Genomic DNA, 26,822 nt, shown 5'->3' with positions numbered 1-26,822 from the left:
GCTCTGAGAACCTGCAGATTCATGGCATCCACTGTCTCCTCCTCGGTCAGTAAGCACACTCTCAGGAGCGTACTGACCATCTGCCTGAATGCACTCTGTTGTTCCGTGGAGTTGATTGTGTTGCAAATAAGATCCGTGAACACCTTGATGAGTGCTACGAGATCCTCTCTGGTGAGGGCCTGCTTTGGGGTTGGGTTCGAAACAGTGGATATTATCTGGGCTGTTATGGTCTGTAGGGACTGCTGAGGGTTGGATTTCTTTATTGTATGCACCGTGGTTTGTTGCTGTATACCAGGTTGGGTAGCTGGGATCTGCTGGTGAGGCGCCAGTTGAGTCTGCAAAGTGCCTGTGCCGGGTAAGGAGTGCCTGCATTGTCGTGCTATGGCCAGTGGGGGCTGGTTTAGTGCCGCCTGCTGATCGCATTGACCAGATGTACCCTGTTGACGCCTCCTGTTCCTCTTGTTTCTGTTTCTTCGTTGAGGAAAGGGTGAACGAGGTTCTTGACCTTGGCGCCTGGTTGAGGCTTCGAGGGTTGGGAATTCCTGGGCATTGACTTGGGTTAGCTGCTGAGAGATCTGCGGTATGGCAGGGTTCTCTGCACCCATCGTTTGCTGAGAGAGATGATCTGTCGTAGCCTGTTGCCGAGTTTTTATTGGGGGCATTTTGCATCGCCTGCCCAGTCTTTTACTTCCATAGGGAGTGATTTCTGTGTGCAGATTTGGGACCATTCCTTCCAAGATTTTCCAAGTGTAGATTATGAAATATCTCTCCCTCCTGCGTTCCAACGAGTACAAATCAAGTGCTTCCAAGCGTTCCCAGTAGTTAAGGTGCTTGACAGAACTTATACATGCAGTAAAGGATCTCTGTACACTCTCTAGATCTGCGATTTCACCTGCTTTGAATGGAGATGTTAATGTACAGCAGTATTCCAGCCTAGAGAGAACAAGTGATTTGAAAAGGATCATCATTGGCTTGGCATCTCTCGTTTTGAAAGTTCTCATTATCCATCCTATCATTTTCTTTGCACGTGCGATCATGGCACTGTTGTGATCCTTGAAAGTGAGATCCTCAGACATTACTACTCCCAGGTCCCTTACATTATTTTTCTGCTCTATTGTATGGCCAGAGTCTGTAGTATACTCTGTTCTAGTTATTATCTCCTCCAGTTTTCCATAACGGAGTAGTTGGACTTTGTCTTCATTGAACATCATGTTGTTTACCGTTGCCCACTGGAAAACTTTGTTTATACCTTCCTGGAGGTTAACCACGTCCTCAGCAGATGACAGCCTCATGCAGATCCTATTATCATCAGCAAAGGATGATACGGTGCTGTGATGTATATCTCTGTCTATGTCTGATATGAGGATAAGGAATAAGATGGGGGCGAGTATTGTGCCTTGTGGAACAGAGCTCTTCACTATGGCAGCCTCCGATTTAACTCTGTTGACCACTACTCTTTGTGTTCGATTTGTTAGAAAGTTGAAGATCCATCTCCCCACTTTCCCAGTTATTCCTTTAGCGCGTATTTTATGGGCTATTACACCATGATTGCATTTGTCAAATGCTTTTGCAAAGTCTGTGTATATTACATCTGCATTCTGATTTTCTTCCAGTGCATCCAAGGCCATATCATAGTGATCCAGTAGTTGTGAGAGGCAGGAGCGACCTGCCCTGAACCCATGTTGCCCTGGATTGTGCAGATTTTGGGAATCCAGGTGATTTGCAATCCTGCTTCTTAGCACTCTTTCAAAGATTTTTATGATGTGGGACGTCAGAGCTATTGGTCTATAGTTCTTAGCTAATGCTTTGCTGCCACCTTTATGGAGTGGGGCTATATCCGTTGTTTTAAGTGACTGTGGAATTTCACCCATGTCCAAGCTCCTCCTCCACAGTATACTTATGGCATGCGAGAGGGGTTTCTTGCAGTTCTTAATGAAAACAGAGTTCCACGAGTCTGGGCCCGGGGCTGAGTGCATTGGCTTTTTCGAAATCTATCGGAGTTAGGGTAATGTCGGTATTTTGGCATACATTTATGGAGTTTTGAGGCTCATTCATGAAGAAATCATTTGGGTCATCGATCCTCAGACCGATTAGTGGTTCACTAAACACAGAGTCGTACTAGGATTTCAATATTTCACTCATTTCCTTGTTGTCATCTGTGTAAGTCCCATCCTGTCTGAGTAAGGGCCCAATACTAGATGTGGTATTTGCCTTGTTTTTGGCATATGAAAAGAAATATTTTGAATTTCTTTCAATTTTACTAACAGCTTTAAGCTCCTCCTGTCTCTCCTGGTTCCTGTAAGAGTCATTTAACTTAAGTACGATAGTTTCCACTTCCCTGGTCAGCGCCTCCTTTCATGTATCAGATATTCTAGCACTCCTGAGGAGCTCAGTGACTCTTCGTCGTCTTCTGTAGAGGGAGCGTCTTTCTCTCTCCAGTTTACTCCTGCTCTTCTTCTTTCTTAGGAGAATATGCCTAGAACATGCTTCGGCTGCCAGGAAGTTGATCCTTTCAAGGCACTGGTTTGGATCCATGTCATTTAAGACATCCTCCCAACATGTTTCGTTTAGGACATGGTTTACCTGGTCCCAGTTGATGTTCTTGTTGTTGAAGTTGTATTTTGTGAAGACACCTTCACAGGTACATGCATTCTGCTGATCAGGACCCCTATGCATGTACATCTGGACTTCGATTAGGTTGTGATCGGAATTTGTTGTTTTTGATATTCTTATGTCTCTTATCAGGTCCTCATTATTTGTGAAGATAAGGTCAAGTGTGTTTTCTAGTCTTGTTGGCTCCACTATCTGCTGGCTTAAGGTGTGTTTTTCGCAGAGACTTAGTAGCTCATGTGTGTGTGACCTTTCATCTGCGCTACCTCCGGGGATTGTTTCAGCTATAACATTATTTGCTACATTCTTCCATTTTGTATGTCTTAGGTTGAAATCACCAAGCAGTAAGATGTTTGGGGATGGAGCTGGAAGGTTTTCCAAACAGTAATCAATTTTCAGTAGCTGTTCCTTGAACTGTTGTGAGGTTGCATCTGGTGGCTTATATACAACCACAATGACCAGGTTTTGGTTCTCGATCTTTATTGATAGAAATTCAACTACCTCATTTGTGGTGTTCAGCAACTCCGTGCAGATGAGGGACTCTTTGACATACAGGCCAACCCCCCCTTGTTGCCTGTTCTTTCTGTCACATCTAAAAAGGTTGTAACCACTTATCCATATTTCACTATCAAAGTGATCTTTTATGTGAGTCTCTGTGAAGGCTGCAAACATTGCATTAGACTCCTCTAGAAGTCCACTGATAGAAGGTATTTTGTTGTTGGTGGATGGCTTAAGGCCCTGTATATTAGCAAATATGAACGAGGTTGTATTCTGTGTTTGTTGGGGGGATTTTGTTATTGGCATCAGTAGTTGTAATTCTGGAGGGCCATGGGTGGCCACTGGCTGCGCCTCCAGTCCAACAAGGCTCCAAGGTGTGATGAATGGTTTGAAAAACCGACAAGTTGAAGATTGAGACACTTATGCAGCATATGGGAATCTTTATTCAGGAAACGTTTCGCCACACAGTGGCTTCATCAGTCCAATACAAAGAGGAAGGCGTAAGGAGAGGAGGAGTATGAGGTAATCAGTCCCTCAGCCTGGAGTCGATGTGTTCAGTCCATCAATCTTGTAGAATGTACAGCATAGGGCCGTAGACGTGGCTTATATACTGTAGTGAGGTGACTTGAAGCAGATGGAGGCGGGATCATAGTGGTACCATCCACTAGTCGAAGTAGGTCTTTGTCCAAAGGTTGAACAAGCGTTGAAGAATTCTTTGTAAGAAGATCCCATGATGCTGCAGTGTCTGACAGTTGTGATGAATGGTTTGAAAAACCGACAAGTTGAAGATTGAGACACTTATGCAGCATATGGGAATCTTTATTCAGGAAACGTTTCGCCACACAGTGGCTTCATCAGTCCAATACAAAGAGGAAGGCGTAAGGAGAGGAGGAGTATGAGGTAATCAGTCCCTCAGCCTGGAGTTGATGTGTTCAGTCCATCAATCTTGTAGAATGTACAGCATAGGGCCGTAGACGTGGCTTATATACTGTAGTGAGGTGACTTGAAGCAGATGGAGGCGGGATCATAGTGGTACCATCCACTAGTCGAAGTAGGTCTTTGTCCAAAGGTTGAACAAGCGTTGAAGAATTCTTTGTAAGAAGATCCCATGATGCTGCAGTGTCTGACAGTTGTGATGAATGGTTTGAAAAACCGACAAGTTGAAGATTGAGACACTTATGCAGCATATGGGAATCTTTATTCAGGAAACGTTTCGCCACACAGTGGCTTCATCAGTCCAATACAAAGAGGAAGGCGTAAGGAGAGGAGGAGTATGAGGTAATCAGTCCCTCAGCCTGGAGTCGATGTGTTCAGTCCATCAATCTTGTAGAATGTACAGCCTTCCTCTTTGTATTGGACTGATGAAGCCACTGTGTGGCGAAACGTTTCCTGAATAAAGATTCCCATATGCTGCATAAGTGTCTCAATCTTCAACTTGTCGGTTTTTCAAACCATTCATCACAACTGTCAGACACTGCAGCATCATGGGATCTTCTTACAAAGAATTCTTCAACGCTTGTTCAACCTTTGGACAAAGACCTACTTCGACTAGTGGATGGTACCACTATGATCCCGCCTCCATCTGCTTCAAGTCACCTCACTACAGTATATAAGCCACGTCTACGGCCCTATGCTGTACATTCTACAAGATTGGTGGACTGAACACATCGACTCCAGGCTGAGGGACTGATTACCTCATACTCCTCCTCTCCTTACGCCTTCCTCTTTGTATTGGACTGATGAAGCCACTGTGTGGCGAAACGTTTCCTGAATAAAGATTCCCATATGCTGCATAAGTGTCTCAATCTTCAACTTGTCGGTTTTTCAAACCATTCATCACAACTGTCAGACACTGCAGCATCATGGGATCTTTTACAAAGAATTCTTCAACGCTTGTTCAACCTTTGGACAAAGACCTACTTCGACTAGTGGATGGTACCACTATGATCCCGCCTCCATCTGCTTCAAGTCACCTCACTACAGTATATAAGCCACGTCTACGGCCCTATGCTGTACATTCTACAAGATTGATGGACTGAACACATCGACTCCAGGCTGAGGGACTGATTACCTCATACTCCTCCTCTCCTTACGCCTTCCTCTTTGTATTGGACTGATGAAGCCACTGTGTGGCGAAACGTTTCCTGAATAAAGATTCCCATATGCTGCATAAGTGTCTCAATCTTCAACTTGTCGGTTTTTCAAACCATTCATCACAACTGTCAGACACTGCAGCATCATGGGATCTTCTTACAAAGAATTCTTCAACGCTTGTTCAACCTTTGGACAAAGACCTACTTCGACTAGTGGATGGTACCACTATGATCCCGCCTCCATCTGCTTCAAGTCACCTCACTACAGTATATAAGCCACGTCTACGGCCCTATGCTGTACATTCTACAAGATTGATGGACTGAACACATCGACTCCAGGCTGAGGGACTGATTACCTCATACTCCTCCTCTCCTTACGCCTTCCTCTTTGTATTGGACTGATGAAGCCACTGTGTGGCGAAACGTTTCCTGAATAAAGATTCCCATATGCTGCATAAGTGTCTCAATCTTCAACTTGTCGGTTTTTCAAACCATTCATCACAACTGTCAGACACTGCAGCATCATGGGATCTTTTACAAAGAATTCTTCAACGCTTGTTCAACCTTTGGACAAAGACCTACTTCGACTAGTGGATGGTACCACTATGATCCCGCCTCCATCTGCTTCAAGTCACCTCACTACAGTATATAAGCCACGTCTACGGCCCTATGCTGTACATTCTACAAGATTGATGGACTGAACACATCGACTCCAGGCTGAGGGACTGATTACCTCATACTCCTCCTCTCCTTACGCCTTCCTCTTTGTATTGGACTGATGAAGCCACTGTGTGGCGAAACGTTTCCTGAATAAAGATTCCCATATGCTGCATAAGTGTCTCAATCTTCAACTTGTCGGTTTTTCAAACCATTCATCACAACTGTCAGACACTGCAGCATCATGGGATCTTCTTACAAAGAATTCTTCAACGCTTGTTCAACCTTTGGACAAAGACCTACTTCGACTAGTGGATGGTACCACTATGATCCCGCCTCCATCTGCTTCAAGTCACCTCACTACAGTATATAAGCCACGTCTACGGCCCTATGCTGTACATTCTACAAGATTGATGGACTGAACACATCGACTCCAGGCTGAGGGACTGATTACCTCATACTCCTCCTCTCCTTACGCCTTCCTCTTTGTATTGGACTGATGAAGCCACTGTGTGGCGAAACGTTTCCTGAATAAAGATTCCCATATGCTGCATAAGTGTCTCAATCTTCAAGGCTCCAAGGTGGTGGAATATTTTTATTATTTCCTTCCATTTTCTTTTTCCGTTTCCTGCCACTAAAAAATCACCTGGAGTTGGGTTGTCGTAGCTGCTATTGCTTGTCTTGTGGGGTCTGTGCCTCCTGGTCCCTTTTAGATGGTATGCAGGGCAGTCGATGTTGTAACACTGCTTCTGGAGGACTGAGGAGTGACACATTTTTGGGTGAAAGAAAGTACAGGAAGAATAACGACACACTCCTTTAGACAGGAGGTCGCTACATTTTTGGGGATGCTCAAAGTTGCAAGTCCCATTTTTTTTTTCCTGATATTCCATGCTTACAGATACCCCAAGCATAATATTTACACAAATTCACCTTTGGTTGAGAATTGTTGGGAGGTGTGTTGTCAATTTCTGCAGGTTCTGGGACTGCACTCTAATCCTCAGTATCCAAGCCAGGGCCACCCTGTCCTGGATTCCATCTATTTTCCCCAACAGAAGAAGGAGGAGACTCCTCTCTAACATCTGTACTGTGGGCCACGGTCTTGTGCAATGATGGTTGTATATTTACGGTTTTAGTGGTGGTTATGGTAGGGTCCTTAGTAGAGTCTGGGCTGGCAGTAAGGCTAGGGGCTGGGTCTGAGTCAGCACTGGGGCTGGGGGCTGAGCCTGGGCCAGCGGCTGGGCCAGGGCCAGCACCAGCACTGTGGGTATTAGTGCTATGACTGGGGGAGCCTGGGCCAGCACCAGCACTGTGGGTATTAGTGCTATGACTGGGGGATGGGTCTGGCTTAGCACTATGTGGGTGACTAGATAGTTTCAAGTCATCTGTTGTGGTATGGGCATTCTGCATTTTTTTATACACTATCTCTTGCTCCCATGTTTTATATATTTTTGGTAGACTATCCAAGAGGTCTTCCTTGTTTTCTTGATTGTTTTTATCATTTATTACTCTCCTTAGTACCTTTCTGATACCTGCCCAAAGTTCTACATCTTTATTGCACAACCAGAAGCACCTTGCTAGTTCGAGGTCATTTTTTGAGGCCTTTTCAGCCTGTTTATGTGCACCTCACATTCAGACTTCCACCGCCAGGGGTGTGAATTCTGTAATTTTGATCTGTGACCTTTTCCACTACCTTGTATGGCCCACTTTCAAGGCGTTACCAGGTACCAGCTCCAATGCTAGTAACTCCTCTCCCACTTTAAAGGTACAGGGCACGGTCTTGCAGCCAAATAGCCTCTTCATTTTGGTTTGGCTGTTGTGCAGGTTCTCAGCCGCCACACACTTCATGTGAGCCAGTCTCTGAAAGTAAGAAAATCCTCTAAGGGGGCAGCCTCACAATCCTCACCAAGCCAGTGATCCTTCAAAATCATCAGTGGTCCCCTTACTTGGTGACCATAGATCAGTTGGATGGGAGTATAGCGTACTGAGTCCTGAGTGCTGTCCGGCACAGCAAATAAAAGGAGGGGGACACCCTCATCCTAGTCCTTCCTAGTCCTTCCGGTGAATATCAACCCCTAGTCCTTCCGTACTGGGTACAATAGGCATGCAGCATAGTCTTGAGAGACAAGTGAGAGCGCTCCACAACCAAAACTGTGCAAAAATGTTTAGATGTAAAATTTGACCCCTGATCTGTTTGAATTTCCTTAGGGATCCCTACGTGAGTAAAAAAGTGTGATGTTGTGTAGAGTGCGTGAGACAATGCTATGTAGAGTGTGATGTGTAGAGTGCGTGAAACAACGCTATGCAGAGTGTGAAGTTGTGTAGAGTGCGTGAAACAACCCTATGTAGAGTCTGTTGTATAGAGTGTGTGAAGTGCTATGTAGAGTGTGATGTATAAAGTGCGTGAAACAACCCTGTGTAGAGTGTGATGTTGTGTAGAGTGCGTGAGACAATGCTATGTAGAGTGTGATGTATAGAGTGCGTGAAACAACGCTATGTAGAGTGTGAAGTTGTGCAGAGTGCGTGAAACGACGCTATGTAGAGTCTGTTGTATAGAGTGTGTGAAGCGCTATGTAGAGTGTGATGTACAGAGTGCGTGAAACAACCCTGTGTAGAGTGTGATATTGTGTAGAGTGCGTGAAACAACCCTGTGCAGAGTGTGGTGTTGTGTAGAGTGCGTGTAACAACCCTGTGTAGAGTGTGATGTTGTGTAGAGTGCGTGAAACAACGTTATTAAGAGTGTGATGTAGAGTGCGTGGTGTGTAGTGTGCTCGCTGAGTGGACTGGCTCACCACACTCACTCACACTTGTCAATACACTTCGTCTGTTTCCTTGACTTTCGTTGAGTTTTTTAAGAGTTGTATTGCTGCTGATAAGGCGGGGGAGACGTCGTTTCTGGTGTGGGTGATGGGTATTTATGTGGGGGGGGGGGTTGATGTGCCCGTGTGGTTATTTGAGAGAGATAGAGAAAGGGGGAGGGGGAGGTTTTATCGGAAAAGGGGGTTGTGGTGTGAAAGTGGAAGTGGGTGTTGCGTGGGAGGTGAACGATGGGTTGTGTGGGGTTATGGGTGGTGGTGGGTGGGGGTGTTGTTCAAGATGGCGGCGGTGGTGGTAGTGGTGGTATCGGGTGGTTGCTGGGGTGGTGGTGATGGTGGTGGTAAGGGGTGGTAGTGGTAGGGGGGGTTGTGGTGGTAGGTAAGGGTTGTGGCGGGGGTGGAGGTGGTGGTGGAGGGGTTTGTGGTGGTGGCAGGAGGGGGTTATGGCGGGGGTGGGGGTGGTAAGAGGGGATAGTGGTTGTGGTGGTGATAATAATAATAATAATAATAATAATAATAATAATAATATCTTTATTTACTACAAGTACATGTACAAGGTATACAGTCCTAGCTGACAACAATGACATACTACTATCTAGAAACTCCCTTGTTATGCTCCGCATTTCGGGCAAATTAGGTCAGTGTCCCAGGATGCGACCCACACCAGTCGACTAACACCCAGGTACCCATTTTACTGATGGGGAACATAGACAACAGGTGGAAAGAAACACGTCCAATGTTTCTACTCTGGCTGGGAATCGAACCCAGGCCCTCGCCGTGTGAAGCGAGAGCGTTAACCACCAGGCCACCCAGAGGGGGTTGTGGCGGGGGTGGGGGTGGTAAGAGGGGGTTGTGGTGGTGGTAGTAGGAGAGGGTTGTGGCTGGGTGGAGGTGGTGGTGGACGGGGTTGTGGTGGTGGTAGGAGGGGTTGTGGCAGGGGTTGGGGTGGTGGTAGGAGGGGGTTGTTGTGGTGGTGGTGGTAGGAGGGTTGACGGGGGTGAGGGTGGTAGTCGAGGGGGTGGTGGTGGTAGGAGGGTTGACGGGGGTGAGGGTGGTAGTCGAGGGGGTGGTGGTAGGAGGGGGTTGTGGTGGTGGTAGGAGGGGATTGTGGCGGGGGTGGTGAAGGGGGTTGTGGTGGTAGGTGGGGGTTATGGCAGGGGTGGGGGTAGTATTGGAGGGGGTGAGCGAGGGGCGGGAGTTGTAAAGCGTAGGTTCAGTGAGTGTCAGTAAGGTAGTACTGCGTTCATCCTTGTGGCACTGACACCTCCCTGCCAAACTCACTCACAACCTCCCCCAACCTCCAGCCCACACCAACCCCTCGACATCTCTGCTACAACAACTACAACTACAACAACAGCAGCAGCCATGGAGGTAAGATATCTCTCTCTCTCTCTCTCTGGTTCTCTCACTCACCCACACACTCATGCTGGAGAAGTTATTTACTGTGTATAAAGCGCTGGTGTTATGAACAACCACGACCTGACTTATATAACTGCTACGTCATATATAACAACTGCTACGTCATATATAATAGCTTCTACGTGATATGTAACTACTGCTACGCCCTACGTGTTGGCTCCTACGTTCTATATAACAGTGGCTACGTTCTATATAACAGTGGCTACGTTCTATATAACAGTGGCTACGTTCTATATAACAGTGGCTACGTTCTATATAACAGTGGCTACGTTCTATATAACAGTGGCTACGTTCTATATAACAGTGGCTACGTTCTATATAACAGTGGCTACGTTCTATATAACAGTGGCTACGTTCTATATAACAGTGGCTACGTTCTATATAACAGTGGCTACGTTCTATATAACAGTGGCTACGTTCTATATAACAGTGGCTACGTTCTATATAACAGTTGCGACGAGACATATAACAATGTTTATGTGATATATAACCTGTACGTGATATATAGCACCTACGTGCTATGAGCGGCTCCTACGTGTTATATAATACGTCTTATACAGTATGTAGCGGCTCCTACGTGATACATAACACATACATAGTATGTAGCGGCTCCTACGTGATACATAACACATATAATATGTAGCGGCTCCTACGTGATACATAACACATACATAATATGCAGCGGCTCCTACGTGATACATAACACATACATAATATGCAGCGGCTCCTACGTGATACATAACACATACATAGTATGTAGCGGCTCCTACGTGATACATAACACATACATAATATGTAGCGGCTCCTACGTGATACATAACAAATACATAATATGTAGCAGCTCCTACGTGATACATAACACATACATAGTATGTAGCAGCTCCTACGTGATACATAACACATACATAATATGTAGCGGCTCCTACGTGATACATAACACATACATAATATGTAGCGGCTCCTACGTGATACATAACACATACATAGTATGTAGCGACTCTTACGTGATACATAACACATAGTATGTAGCGGCTCCTACGTGATACATAACACATACATAATATGTAGCGGCTCCTACGTGATACATAACACATACATAATATGTAGCTGCTCCTACGTGATACATAACACATCCATAGTATGTAGCGGCTCCTACGTGATACATAACACATACATAATATGTAGCGGCTCCTACGTGATACATAACACATACATAATATGTAGCGGCTCCTACGTGATACATAACACATACATAATATGTAGCGGCTCCTACGTGATACATAACACATCCATAGTATGTAGCGGCTCCTACGTGATACATAACACATACATAATATGTAGCGGTTCCTACGTGATACATAACACATACATAATATGTAGCGGCTCCTACGTGATACATAACACATACATAATATGTAGCGGCTCCTACGTGATACATAACACATACATAGTATGTAGCGACTCTTACGTGATACATAACACATAGTATGTAGCGGCTCCTACGTGATACATAACACATACATAATATGTAGCGGCTCCTACGTGATACATAACACATACATAATATGTAGCGGCTCCTACGTGATACATAACACATACATAGTATGTAGCGGCTCCTACGTGATACATAACGCATACATAATATGCAGCGGCTCCTATGTGATACATAACACATACATAGTATGTAGCGGCTCCTACCTGGAGTTTACCTGGAGAGAGTTCCGGGGGTCAACGCCCCCGCGGCCCGGTCTGTGACAAGGCCTCCTGGTGGATCAGAGCCTGATCAACCAGGCTGTTGCTGCTGGCTGCACGCAAACCAACGTACGAGCCACAGCCCGGCTGATCAGGAACTGACTTTAGGTGCTTGTCCAGTGCCAGCTTGAAGACTGCCAGGGGTCTGTTGGTAATCCCCCTTATGTGTGCTGGGAGGCAGTTGAACAGTCTCGGGCCCCTGACACTTATTGTATGGTCTCTTAACGTGCTAGTGACACCCCTGCTTTTCATTGGGGGGATGGTGCATCGTCTGCCAAGTCTTTTGCTTTCGTAGTGAGTGATTTTCGTGTGCAAGTTCGGTACTAGTCCCTCTAGGATTTTCCAGGTGTATATAATCATGTATCTCTCCCGCCTGCGTTCCAGGGAATACAGGTTTAGGAACCTCAAGCGCTCCCAGTAATTGAGGTGTTTTATCTCCGTTATGCGCGCCGTGAAAGTTATCTGTACATTTTCTAGGTCGGCAATTTCACCTGCCTTGAAAGGTGCTGTTAGTGTGCAGCAATATTCCAGCCTAGATAGAACACCTGAAGAGTGTCATCATGGGCTTGGCCTCCCTAGTTTTGAAGGTTCTCATTATCCATCCTGTCATTTTTCTAGCAGATGCGATTGATACAATGTTATGGTCCTTGAAGGTGAGATCCTCCGACATAATCACTCCCAGGTCTACGTGATACATAACACATACATAATATGTAGCGGCTCCTACGTGATACATAACACATACATAGTATGTAGCGGCTCCTACGTGATACATAACACCGACATAGTATATAGCGGCTCCTACGTGATATATAACACATACATAGTATGTAGCGGCTCCTACGTGATACATAACACATACATAATATGTAGCGGCTCCTACATCACACATAATACCTCCTATACAGTATATAACAGTTCCTACGTCATATATAACACATACATAGTATGTTGCGGTTCCTACGTCATATATAACACCTACATAGTATGTTGCGGTTCCTACGTCATATATAACACCTACAGCTAAGAGACATAACAGCTACTGCGTGACGTATAAAAACACTTACGTGATATAAACCCTTTCTACCCGGAATATAACACTTTCTACCTGGACTACAACACTTTCTACCAGGACTACAACACTTTCTACCTGGACTACAACACTTTCTACCTGGACTACAACACTTTCTACCTGGACAACAACACTTTCTACCTGGACTACAACACTTTCTACCTGGACTACAACACTTTCTACCTGGACAACAACACTTTCTACCAGGACTACAACACTTTCTACCTGGACAACAACACTTTCTACCTGGACTACAACACTTTCTACCTGGACTACAACACTTTCTACCTGGACAACAACACTTTCTACCTGGACAACAACACTTTCTACCTGGACAACAACACTTTCTACCAGGACTACAACACTTTCTACCTGGACAACAACACTTTCTACCTAGACTACAACACTTTCTACCTGGACAACACTTTCTACCTGGACAACAACACTTTCTACCTGGACAACAACACTTTCTACCTGGACAACAACACTTTCTACCTGGACAACAACACTTTCTACCTGGACTACAACACTTTCTACCTGGACAACAACACTTTCTACCTGGACAACAACACTTTCTACCTGGACAACATCACTTTCTACCTGGACAACATCACTTTCTACCTGGACAACAACACTTTCTACCTGGACTACAACACTTTCTACCTGGACTACAACACTTTCTACCTGGACTACAACACTTTCTACCTGGACAACAACACTTTCTACCTGGACAACAACACTTTCTACCTGGACTACAACACTTTCTACCTGGACTACAACACTTTCTACCTGGACTACAACACTTTCTACCTGGACTACAACACTTTCTACCTGGACTACATCACTTTCTACATGGACAACAACACTTTCTACCTGGACAACATCACTTTCTACCTGGACAACAACACTTTCTACCTGGACAACATCACTTTCTACCTGGACAACAACACTTTCCTCCTGGACAACAACACTTTCTACCTGGACAACATCACTTTCTACCTGGACAACAACACTTTCCTCCTGGACAACATCACTTTCTACCTGGACAACATCACTTTCTACCTGGACAACAACACTTTCCTCCTGGACAACATCACTTTCTACCTGGACAACATCACTTTCTACCTGGACAACAACACTTTCTACCTGGACAACAACACTTTCTACCTGGACAACAACACTTTCCTCCTGGACAACAACACTTTCTACCTGGACAAGAACACTTTCCACCAGGACTACAACACTTTCCACCTGGTACACAAGGCTCAACACTCGTGGCTTCTTACTGCCACTTTTCGATGTTCAGCTTCATTTGAATCTGTCATTTGCAGACGACTGTTACCTGGTACTGACGCCTGGTACTGACACCTGTTACTGACACCTGTTACTGACACCTGTTACTGACACCTAGTACTGATGCCTTGTACTGACGCCTGGTACTGACAGTACTGACGCCTGGTACTGACACCTAGTACTGATGCCAGGTACTGACGCCTGATACTGACACCTAGTACTGACGCCTGGTACTGACACTTAGTACTGACGCCTGGTACTGACACCTAGTACTGATACCTGGTACTGACGCCTGGTACTGACACCTAGTACTGACGCCTGGTACTGACGCCTGGTACTGACACCTAGTACTGACGCCTGGTACTGACGCCTGGTACTGATACCTGGTTATTTTTACGATCTATCCCCTTCTAGTTCCTCGCCTCAGATCTGCTTCGTATTCATAAGGCGATGTAGCTCCCGTACGGCTCTACCTCTCCCTCGTTCGTAAGGGGGAGGGAGGAGAACCGCTAAACCCGTTGGGGTTCATACAGCGCTAAGGGCTGGGTGAAGATTGGCAGATGGGTTCAACCTTGGGGATGGGAGGGGCGGTGAGGTTCAGTTCCTTGGATCAGGAGCCCAACAGTTGTTGCAGGTTGCCAGACAGGTTACCGGTCTTCTGGTTGGTTCAGGCAGGAGTGAGAGTGATCGGTCTAAACACCAGTTGCCAGACAGGTTTCACCTAGAGACCGATACTTCCAGAAACCACTCAAGAAAACTAGTGAAACCGAAACTTCGGAATACGCTGAAACCTTGCAGGAGGAGCATTGATACTAGAGATAGAAACTACCACAGCAGACATTAACAAGTCCAGCTGAAACCTCTCTGACCAGATGAAACCACTGTAACCGGACGAAACCACGATGATCAGATGAAATCACTGTTACCAGATGAAACCAATGTGACCAGAAATAATTGTCACCACACCCTTCACTATCGAATATTTTTTCCATCATAGTTCTGGTGTTGTGCCAGGTACTGCCTTCCATCATAGTTCTGGTGTTGTGCCAGGTACTGCCTTCCATCATAGTTCTGGTGTTGTGCCAGGTACTGCCTTCCATCATAGTTCTGGTGTTGTGCCAGGTACTGCCTTCCATCATAGTTCTGGTGTTGTGCCAGGTACTGCCTTCCATCATAGTTCTGGTGTTGTGCCAGGTACTGCCTTCCATCATAGTTCTGGTGTTGTGCCAGGTACTGCCTTCCATCATAGTTCTGGTGTTGTGCCAGGTACTGCCTTCCATCATAGTTCTGGTGTTGTGCCAGGTACTGCCTTCCATCATAGTTCTGGTGTTGTGCCAGGTACTGCCTTCCATCATAGTTCTGGTGTTGTGCCAGGTACTGCCTTCCATCATAGTTCTGGTGTTGTGCCAGGTACTGCCTTCCATCATAGTTCTGGTGTTGTGCCAGGTACTGCCTTCCATCATAGTTCTGGTGTTGTGCCAGGTACTGCCTTCCATCATAGTTCTGGTGTTGTGCCAGGTACTGCCTTCCATCATAGTTCTGGTGTTGTGCCAGGTACTGCCTTCCATCATAGTTCTGGTGTTGTGCCAGGTACTGCCTTCCATCATAGTTCTGGTGTTGTGCCAGGTACTGCCTTCCATCATAGTTCTGGTGTTGTGCCAGGTACTGCCTTCCATCATAGTTCTGGTGTTGTGCCAGGTACTGCCTTCCATCATAGTTCTGGTGTTGTGCCAGGTACTGCCTTCCATCATAGTTCTGGTGTTGTGCCAGGTACTGCCTTCCATCATAGTTCTGGTGTTATGCCAGGTACTGCCTTCCATCATAGTTCTGGTGTTGTGCCAGGTACTGCCTTCCATCATAGTTCTGTGTTGTGCATGGTACTGCCTTCCATCATAGTTCTGGTGTTGTGCCAGGTACTGCCTTCCATCATGGTTCTGGTGTTGTGCCAGGTACTGCCTTCCATCATAGTTCTGGTGTTGTGTCAGGTACTGCCTTCCATCATAGTTCTGGTGTTATGCCAGGTACTGCCTTCCATCATAGTTCTGGTGTTGTGCCAGGTACTGCCTTCCATCATAGTTCTGGTGTTGTGCCAGGTACTGCCTTCCATCATAGTTCTGGTGTTGTGTCAGGTACTGCCTTCCATCACAGTTCTGGTGTTATGCCAGGTACTGCCTTCCATCATAGTTCTGGTGTTGTGCCAGGTACTGCCTTCCATCATAGTTCTGGTGTTGTGCCAGGTACTGCCTTCCATCATAGTTCTGGTGTTATGCCAGGTACTGCCTTCCATCATAGTTCTGGTGTTGTGCCAGGTACTGCCTTCCATCACAGTTCTGGTGTTGTGCCAGGTACTGCATTCCATCATAGTTCTGGTGTTGTGCCAGGTACTGCCTTCCATCATAGTTCTGGTGTTGTGCCAGGTACTGCCTTCCATCATAGTTCTAGTGTTGTGCCAGGTACTGCCCATCTTCATAGTTCTGGTGTTGTCAGGTACTTCCATCATAGTTCTGGTATTGTGCCAGGTGCTGCCTATCATCATAGTTCTGGTGTTGTGCCAGGTACTGCCTTCCATCATAGTTCTGGTGTTGTGCCAGGTACTGCCTTCCATCATAGTTCTGGTGTTGTGCCAGGTACTGCCTTCCATCATAGTTCTGGTGTTGTGCCAGGTACTGTCTTCCATCATAGTTCTGGTGTTGTGCCAGGTACTGCCTTCCATCATAGTTCTGGTGTTGTGCCAGGTACTGCCTTCCATCATAGTTCTGGTGTTGTGCCAGGTACTGCCTTCCATCATAGTTCTGGTGTTGTGCCAGGTACTGCCTTCCATCATAGTTCTGGTGTTGTGCCAGGTACTGCCTTCCATCATAGTTCTGGTGTTGTGCCAGGTACTGCCTTCCATCATAGTTCTGGTGTTGTGCCAGGTACTGCCTTCCATCATAGTTCTGGTGTTGTGCCAGGTACTGCCTTCCATCATAGTTCTGTGTTGTGCCAGGTATTGCCTTCCATCATAGTTCTGGTGTTGTGCCAGGTACTGCTTTCCATCATAGTTCTGGTGTTGTGCCAGGTACTGCCTTCCATCATACTTCTGGTGTTGTGCCAGGTACTGCCTTCCATCATACTTCTGGTGTTGTGCCAGGTGCTGCCTATCATCATAGTTCTGGTGTTGTGCCAGGTACTGCCTTCCATCATAGTTCTGGTGTTGTGCCAGGTACTGCCTTCCATCATAGTTCTGGTGTTGTGTCAGGTACTGCCCATCATCATAGTTCTGGTGTTGTGTCAGGTACTGCGTTCCACCATAGTTCTGGTGTTATGCCAGGTACTGCCTTCCATCATAGTTCTGTGTTGTGCCAGGTACTGCCTTCCATCATAGTTCTGGTGTTGTGCCAGGTACTGCCTTCCATCATAGTTCTAGTGTTGTGCCAGGTACTGCCCATCTTCATAGTTCTGGTGTTGTCAGGTACTTCCATCATAGTTCTGGTATTGTGCCAGGTGCTGCCTATCATCATAGTTCTGGTGTTGTGCCAGGTACTGCCTTCCATCATAGTTCTGGTGTTGTGCCAGGTACTGCCTTCCATCATAGTTCTGGTGTTGTGCCAGGTACTGCCTTCCATCATAGTTCTGGTGTTGTGCCAGGTACTGTCTTCCATCATAGTTCTGGTGTTGTGCCAGGTACTGCCTTCCATCATAGTTCTGGTGTTGTGCCAGGTACTGCCTTCCATCATAGTTCTGGTGTTGTGCCAGGTACTGCCTTCCATCATAGTTCTGGTGTTGTGCCAGGTACTGCCTTCCATCATAGTTCTGGTGTTGTGCCAGGTACTGCCTTCCATCATAGTTCTGTGTTGTGCCAGGTATTGCCTTCCATCATAGTTCTGGTGTTGTGCCAGGTACTGCTTTCCATCATAGTTCTGGTGTTGTGCCAGGTACTGCCTTCCATCATACTTCTGGTGTTGTGCCAGGTACTACCTTCCATCATAGTTCTGGTGTTGTGCCAGGTATTGCCTTCCATCATAGTTCTGGTGTTGTGCCAGGTACTGCCTTCCATCATAGTTCTGGTGTTGTGCCAGGTACTGCCTTCCATCATAGTTCTGGTGTTGTGCCAGGTACTGTCTTCCATCATAGTTCTGTGTTGTGCCAGGTACTGTCTTCCATCATAGTTCTGTGTTGTGCCAGGTACTGCCTTCCATCATAGTTCTGGTGTTGTGCCAGGTACTGTCTTCCATCATAGTTCTGGTGTTGTGCCAGGTACTGTCTTCCATCATAGTTCTGGTGTTGTGCCAGGTACTGCCTTCCATCATAGTTCTGGTGTTGTGTCAGGTACTGCCTTCCATCATAGTTCTGGTGTTGTGCCAGGTACTGCCTTCCATCATAGTTCTGGTGTTGTGTCAGGTACTGCCTTCCATCATAGTTCTGGTGTTGTGCCAGGTACTGCCTTCCATCATAGTTCTGTGTTGTGCCAGGTACTGCCTTCCATCATAGTTCTGGTGTTGTGCCAGGTACTGCCTTCCATCATAGTTCTAGTGTTGTGCCAGGTACTGCCCATCTTCATAGTTCTGGTGTTGTCAGGTACTTCCATCATAGTTCTGGTATTGTGCCAGGTGCTGCCTATCATCATAGTTCTGGTGTTGTGCCAGGTACTGCCTTCCATCATAGTTCTGGTGTTGTGCCAGGTACTGCCTTCCATCATAGTTCTGGTGTTGTGCCAGGTACTGCCTTCCATCATAGTTCTGGTGTTGTGCCAGGTACTGTCTTCCATCATAGTTCTGGTGTTGTGCCAGGTACTGCCTTCCATCATAGTTCTGGTGTTGTGCCAGGTACTGCCTTCCATCATAGTTCTGGTGTTGTGCCAGGTACTGCCTTCCATCATAGTTCTGGTGTTGTGCCAGGTACTGCCTTCCATCATAGTTCTGGTGTTGTGCCAGGTACTGCCTTCCATCATAGTTCTGGTGTTGTGCCAGGTACTGCCTTCCATCATAGTTCTGGTGTTGTGCCAGGTACTGCCTTCCATCATAGTTCTGGTGTTGTGCCAGGTACTGCCTTCCATCATAGTTCTGTGTTGTGCCAGGTATTGCCTTCCATCATAGTTCTGGTGTTGTGCCAGGTACTGCTTTCCATCATAGTTCTGGTGTTGTGCCAGGTACTGCCTTCCATCATACTTCTGGTGTTGTGCCAGGTACTGCCTTCCATCATACTTCTGGTGTTGTGCCAGGTGCTGCCTATCATCATAGTTCTGGTGTTGTGCCAGGTACTGCCTTCCATCATAGTTCTGGTGTTGTGCCAGGTACTGCCTTCCATCATAGTTCTGGTGTTGTGTCAGGTACTGCCCATCATCATAGTTCTGGTGTTGTGTCAGGTACTGCCTTCCACCATAGTTCTGGTGTTATGCCAGGTACTGCCTTCCATCATAGTTCTGTGTTGTGCCAGGTACTGCCTTCCATCATAGTTCTGGTGTTGTGCCAGGTACTGCCTTCCATCATAGTTCTAGTGTTGTGCCAGGTACTGCCCATCTTCATAGTTCTGGTGTTGTCAGGTACTTCCATCATAGTTCTGGTATTGTGCCAGGTGCTGCCTATCATCATAGTTCTGGTGTTGTGCCAGGTACTGCCTTCCATCATAGTTCTGGTGTTGTGCCAGGTACTGCCTTCCATCATAGTTCTGGTGTTGTGCCAGGTACTGCCTTCCATCATAGTTCTGGTGTTGTGCCAGGTACTGTCTTCCATCATAGTTCTGGTGTTGTGCCAGGTACTGCCTTCCATCATAGTTCTGGTGTTGTGCCAGGTACTGCCTTCCATCATAGTTCTGGTGTTGTGCCAGGTACTGCCTTCCATCATAGTTCTGGTGTTGTGCCAGGTACTGCCTTCCATCATAGTTCTGGTGTTGTGCCAGGTACTGCCTTCCATCATAGTTCTGTGTTGTGCCAGGTATTGCCTTCCATCATAGTTCTGGTGTTGTGCCAGGTACTGCTTTCCATCATAGTTCTGGTGTTGTGCCAGGTACTGCCTTCCATCATACTTCTGGTGTTGTGCCAGGTACTACCTTCTATCATAGTTCTGGTGTTGTGCCAGGTATTGCCTTCCATCATAGTTCTGGTGTTGTGCCAGGTACTGCCTTCCATCATAGTTCTGGTGTTGTGCCAGGTACTGCCTTCCATCATAGTTCTGGTGTTGTGCCAGGTACTGTCTTCCATCATAGTTCTGTGTTGTGCCAGGTACTGTCTTCCATCATAGTTCTGTGTTGTGCCAGGTACTGCCTTCCATCATAGTTCTGGTGTTGTGCCAGGTACTGTCTTCCATCATAGTTCTGGTGTTGTGCCAGGTACTGTCTTCCATCATAGTTCTGGTGTTGTGCCAGGTACTGCCTTCCATCATAGTTCTGGTGTTGTGTCAGGTACTGCCTTCCATCATAGTTCTGGTGTTGTGCCAGGTACTGCCTTCCATCATAGTTCTGTGTTGTGCCAGGTACTGTCTTCCATCATAGTTCTGGTGTTGTGCCAGGTACTGCCTTCCATCATAGTTCTGGTGTTGTGCCAGGTACTGTCTTCCATCATAGTTCTGGTGTTGTGCCAGGTACTGCCTTCCATCATAGTTCTGGTGTTGTGCCAGGTACTGCCTTCCATCATAGTTCTGTGTTGTGCCAGGTACTGTCTTCCATCATAGTTCTGGTGTTGTCAGGTACTGCCTTCCATCATAGTTCTGGTGTTGGGCCAGGTACTGCCTACCATCTTAGTTCTGATGTTGGGCCAGGTACTGCCTTCCATCATAGTTCTGATGTTGGGCCAGGTACTGCCTACCATCATAGTTTTGGTGTTGTCAGGTACTGCCTTCCATCATAGTTCTGGTGTTGTGCCAGGTACTGCCTACCATCTTAGTTCTGATGTTGTGCCAGGTACTGCCTTCCATCATAGTTCTGGTGTTGTGCCAGGTACTGCCTACCGTCTTAGTTCTGATGTTGGGCCAGGTACTGCCTACCATCATAGTTTTGGTGTTGTCAGGTACTGCCTTCCATCATAGTTCTGGTGTTGTGCCAGGTACTGCCTACCATCTTAGTTCTGATGTTGTGCCAGGTACTGCCTTCCATCATAGTTCTGGTGTTGTCAGGTACTGCCTTCCATCATAGTTCTGGTGTTGTGCCAGGTACTGCCTACCATCATAGTTTTGGTGTTGTCAGGTACTGCCTACCATCATGGTTCTGGTGTGCCAGGCACTGCCTACCATCATAGTTTTGGTGTTGTGCCAGGTACTGCCTACCATCATAGTTTTGGTGTTGTCAGGTACTGCCTACCATCATGGTTCTGGTGTGCCAGGCACTGCCTTCCATCATAGTTCTGGTGTTGGGTCAGGTACTGCCTACCATCATAGTTCTGGTGTTGTCAGGTACTGCCTACCATCATAGTTCTGGTGTTGTGCCAGGTACTGCCTATCATCATAGTTCTGGTGTTGTGCCAGGTACTGCCTACCATCATAGTTCTAGTGTTGTGCCAGGTACTGCCTTCCATCATAGTTCTGGTGTTGTGTCAGGTACTGCCTTCCATCTCAATTCTTCTGTTGTGTCCAGTGCAGCCTGCCTGGCACATTGTTCCACTCCAGTACTTTCGTCTATATTTTCTGAATCTGGATTTATCCAACTTGAATACTCAGTTTAGAAATATTTCTTAAGGTAAGTCTGGGTTTACGGACCGGCGGGGAGGCGTTGACCCCCCCCCCCCCCAAAAAAAAAGAAGAAAACTTCAAGTAAACCCAAACTTAAACCAGTCTTCCATCTGTGTACCTCGATCATACAAGAGTTCAGGTTGAAATCATTCAGTCTTCAAGAGTGTAGGTTGAGGGCCCTCAGTTAGTCTTGAAGAGAGTGCAGGTTGAGGGCCCTCAGTTAGTCTTGAAGAGAGTGCAGGTTGAGGGCCCTTAGTCTTGAAGAGAGTGCAGGTTGAGGGCCCTTAGTTTTGAAGAGAGTGCAGGTTGAGGGCTCTCAGTTAGTCTTGGAGAGAGTGCAGGTTGAGGGCCCTCAGTTAGTCTTGAAGAGAGTGCAGGTTGAGGGTTCTCAGTTAGTCTTGAAGAGAGTGCAGGTTGAGGGCCCTCAGTTAGTCTTGAAGAGAGTGCAGGTTGAGGGTTCTCAGTTAGTCTTGAAGAGAGTGCAGGTTGAGGGCTCTCAGTTAGTCTTGAAGAGAGTGCAGGTTGAGGGCCCTCAGTTAGTCTTGAAGAGAGTGCAGGTTGAGGGCCCTCAGTTAGTCTTGAAGAGAGTGCAGGTTGAGGGCCCTTAGTCTTGAAGAGAGTGCAGGTTGAGGGCCCTTAGTTTTGAAGAGAGTGCAGGTTGAGGGCTCTCAGTTAGTCTTGGAGAGAGTGCAGGTTGAGGGCCCTCAGTTAGTCTTGAAGAGAGTGCAGGTTGAGGGTTCTCAGTTAGTCTTGAAGAGAGTGCAGGTTGAGGGCCCTCAGTTAGTCTTGAAGAGAGTGCAGGTTGAGGGTTCTCAGTTAGTCTTGAAGAGAGTGCAGGTTGAGGGCTCTCAGTTAGTCTTGAAGAAAGTGCAGGTTGAGGGCCCTCAGTTAGTCTTGAAGAGAGTGCAGGTTGAGGGCCCTCAGTTAGTCTTGAAGAGAGTGCAGGTTGAGGGTTCTCAGTTAATCTTGAAGAGAGTGCAGGTTGAGGGCCCTCAGTTACTCTTGAAGAGAGTGCAGGTTGAGGGTTCTCAGTTAGTCTTGAAGAGAGTGCAGGTTGAGGGCTCTCAGTTAGTCTTGAAGAGAGTGCAGGTTGAGGGCTCTCAGTTAGTCTTGAAGAGAGTGCAGGTTAAGGGTTCTCAGTTAGTCTTGAAGAGAGTGCAGGTTGAGGGCTCTCAGTTAGTCTTGAAGAGAGTGCAGGTTAAGGGTTCTCAGTTAGTCTTGAAGAGAGTGCAGGTTGAGGGCTCTCAGTTAGTCTTGAAGAGAGTGCAGGTTAAGGGTTCTCAGTTAGTCTTGAAGAGAGTGCAGGTTGAGGGCTCTCAGTTAGTCTTGAAGAGAGTGCAGGTTGAGGGCTCTCAGTTAGTCTTGAAGAGAGTGCAGGTTGAGGGCTCTCAGTTAGTCTTGAAGAGAGTGCAGGTTAAGGGTTCTCAGTTAGTCTTGAAGAGAGTGCAGGTTGAGGGCTCTCAGTTAGTCTTGAAGAGAGTGCAGGTTAAGGGTTCTCAGTTAGTCTTGAAGAGAGTGCAGGTTGAGGGTTCTCAGTTAGTCTTGAAGAGAGTGCAGGTTGAGGGCTCTCAGTTAGTCTTGAAGAGAGTGCAGGTTGAGGGCTCTCAGTTAGTCTTGAAGAGAGTGCAGGTTGAGGGCTCTCAGTTAGTCTTGAAGAGAGTGCAGGTTAAGGGTTCTCAGTTAGTCTTGAAGAGAGTGCAGGTTGAGGGCTCTCAGTTAGTCTTGAAGAGAGTGCAGGTTGAGGGCTCTCAGTTAATCTTGAAGAGAGTGCAGGTTGAGGGTTCTCAGTTAATCTTGAAGAGAGTGCAGGTTGAGGGCTCTCAGTTAGTCTTGAAGAGAGTGCAGGTTGAGGGTTCTCAGTTAGTCTTGAAGAGAGTGCAGGTTGAGGGCTCTCAGTTAGTCTTGAAGAGAGTGCAGGTTGAGGGCTCTCAGTTAGTCTTGGAGAGAGTGCAGGTTGAGGGCTCTCAGTTAGTCTTGAAGAGAGTGCAGGTTGAGGGCTCTCAGTTAGTCTTGAAGAGAGTGCAGGTTGACGGCTCTCAGTTTTCAAGAGAGTGCAGGTTAAGGGTCATCGTGATCAGGCCCTGATCCACCACGAGGTCTGGTCAAGGACCGGGCAGCGGGGGCGTTGACCCCCGATACTCCCTCCAGGTAGTGGAGTGATCTTGTCTGTATGATCTCTTGGTTTATATTTGCTTATTCTCATTCATAAACTACTCAGTTAATGTGTAACCACAAACCACTTTATTTAAACCCACTTTAAGTGGTGAGTGGTCAGGTTACTTATTAGTTCTTACTTCGCTGTGGCTACCCACAGTTTTACCTCTCTCTTCTTGTCCATCCACATTCTTACCTCTCTCTCTCTCTCTCTCTCTCTCTCTCTCTCTCTCTCTCTCTCTCTCTCTCTCTCTCTCTCTCTCTCTCTCTCTCTCTCTCTCTCTCTCTCTCTCTCTCCTGTCTACCCATAAGTTTTTTTCTTCACTGCTCCATTTTGTCTCATTTTCTCTCCTCTTCATTTGGACCATCGATCTTACGGCCTAAAAGCCACAATTTATTCTGCCTTAGGAAGACCAGAACCGCTGGTTTACATGAGGTCTCGGTAACACTACACCTGTATACCAACTCTGGGACTTTTTTTCCTCTCTGTGGTTTACATTTCTCCGTGTGAACCCAGAAAGACCCTTCAAACTCTACTGAAACCTCCGAAAACCAATAGAGGTTACCTCATAGAGGTTACCTCATAGAGGTTACCTCATAGAGGTTACCTCATAGAGGTTACCTCATAGAAAACTTTGACTTATTGCATTCGGACCAAAAATTGTAAAGTTTTTGGAGGCACAACAGACACGTTACAGCAGACACGTTACAGCAGACACGTTACAGCAGACACGTTACAGCAGACACGTTACAGCAGACACGTTACAGCAGACACGGTACAGCAGACACGGTACAGCAGACACGGTGCAGCAGACACGTTACAGCAGACACGTTACAGCAGACACGGTACAGCAGACACGGTACAGCAGATACGATGCAGCAGACACGGTACAGCAGACACGGTACAGCAGACATGGTACAGCAGACACGGCACAACAGACACGGTGCAGCAGACACGGTACAGCAGACACGGTGCAGCAGACACGGTACAGCAGACACGGTACAGCAGACACGGTGCAGCAGACACGGTGCAGCAGACACGGTGCAGCAGACACGGTACAGCAGACACGGTACAGAATCACGTTACAGCAGACACGTTACAGCAGACACGGTACAGCAGACACGGTGCAGCAGACACGTTACAGCAGACACGTTACATCAAACACGGTACAACAGACACGGTACAACAGAGGTACAGCAGACACGGTACATACACGGTACAAGACAGACACGGTACAGCAGACACGGTACAGCAGACACGGTACAGCAGACACGGTACAACAGACACGGCACAGCAGACACGGCACAGCAGACACGGTGCAGCAGACACGTTACAACAGACACGTTACAGCAGACACGGTACAACAGACACGGTACAACAGACACGGTACAGCAGACACGGTACAGCAGACACGGTACAAGGCACGGTACAGCAGACACGGTACAAAAGACACGGCACAGCAGACACGGCACAGCAGACACGGTGCAGCAGACACGTTACAGCAGACACGGTACATCAAACACGGTACAACAGACACGGTACAACAGAGGTACAGCAGACACGGTACATCATACACGGTACAAGACACGGTACATCAGACACGGTACGTCAGACACGGTACAACAGACACGTTACAGCAGACACGGTACAAGACACGGTACAGCAGACACGGTACAACAGACACGGTACAGAAGACACGGTACAAGGCACGGTACAGCAGACACGGTACAACAGACACGGCACAGCAGACGGCACAGCAGACACGGTGCAGCAGACACGTTACAACAGACACGTTACAGCAGACACGGTACATCAAACACGGTACAACAGACACGGTACAACAGAGGTACAGCAGACACGGTACATCATACACGGTACAAGACACGGTACATCAGACACGGTACATCAGACACGGTACAACAGACACGTTACAGCAGACACGTTACAGCAGACACGGTACAAGACACGGTACAGCAGACACGGTACAACAGACACGGTACAAGGCACGGTACAGCAGACACGGTACAACAGACACGGCACAGCAGACACGGTGCAGCAGACACGTTACAACAGACACGTTACAGCAGACACGGTACAACAGACACGGTACAACAGAGGTAAAGCAGACACGGTACATCATACACGGTACAAGACACGGTACATCAGACACGGTACATCAGACACGTTACAACAGACACGTTACAGCAGACACGGTACAACAGACACGGTACAAGACACGGTACAGCAGACACGGTACAGCAGACACGGTACAGCAGACACGGTACAGCAGACACGATACAACAGACACGGCACAGCAGACACGGTGCAGCAGACACGTTACAACAGACACGTTACAGCAGACACGGTACATCAAACACGGTACAACAGACACGGTACGACAGAGGTACAGCAGACACGGTACATCATACACGGTACAAGACACGGTACATCAGACACGGTACATCAGACATGGTACATCAGACACGGTACAGCAGACACGGTACAGCAGACACGGTACAAGACACGGCACAGCAGACACGGCACAGCAGACACGGTACAGCAGACACGGTACAGCAGACACAGTACAACAGAGGTACAGCAGACACGGTACAACAGAGGTACAGCAGACACGGTACAGCAGACACGGTACAACAGAGGTACAGCAGACACGGTACAGCAGACACGGTACAACAGAGGTACAGCAGACACGGTACAGCAGACAGATCTCATATTTTTTGAAAGTTCTTTAGGCGACAGATTTGTAGATAACGCCGGAAACCATTGATTAAATACTGTCGTCTAGTTTGAAGCCTGTCGACT

The 26,822-nt window shown here is 47.1% G+C and overlaps 1 protein-coding gene across 2 annotated transcripts in view; it reads left to right on the top strand.

Annotated features, from left to right (window-relative positions):
- Positions 1-9,901: 9,901 nt before the first annotated feature.
- LOC128686858 (uncharacterized protein ZK1073.1) overlaps positions 9,902-26,822 on the top strand; it is a 421,598-nt gene continuing 404,677 nt past the window's right edge. The window contains exon 1 of one of the 2 annotated variants that reach the window (XM_070087446.1): positions 9,902-10,042. In XM_070087446.1, coding sequence (XP_069943547.1) covers positions 10,037-10,042 — 6 coding nt within the window. In that variant the 5' untranslated portion in view covers positions 9,902-10,036. The remainder of the gene's footprint in view (positions 10,043-26,822) is intronic. The other variant, XM_070087444.1, reaches the window with a different exon arrangement.

Source organism: Cherax quadricarinatus, chromosome 2, assembly GCF_038502225.1.
Source record: "Cherax quadricarinatus isolate ZL_2023a chromosome 2, ASM3850222v1, whole genome shotgun sequence".
Classification (NCBI taxonomy): domain Eukaryota; kingdom Metazoa; phylum Arthropoda; class Malacostraca; order Decapoda; family Parastacidae; genus Cherax; species Cherax quadricarinatus.
This window is presented reverse-complemented; position numbering and strand designations above follow the sequence as displayed.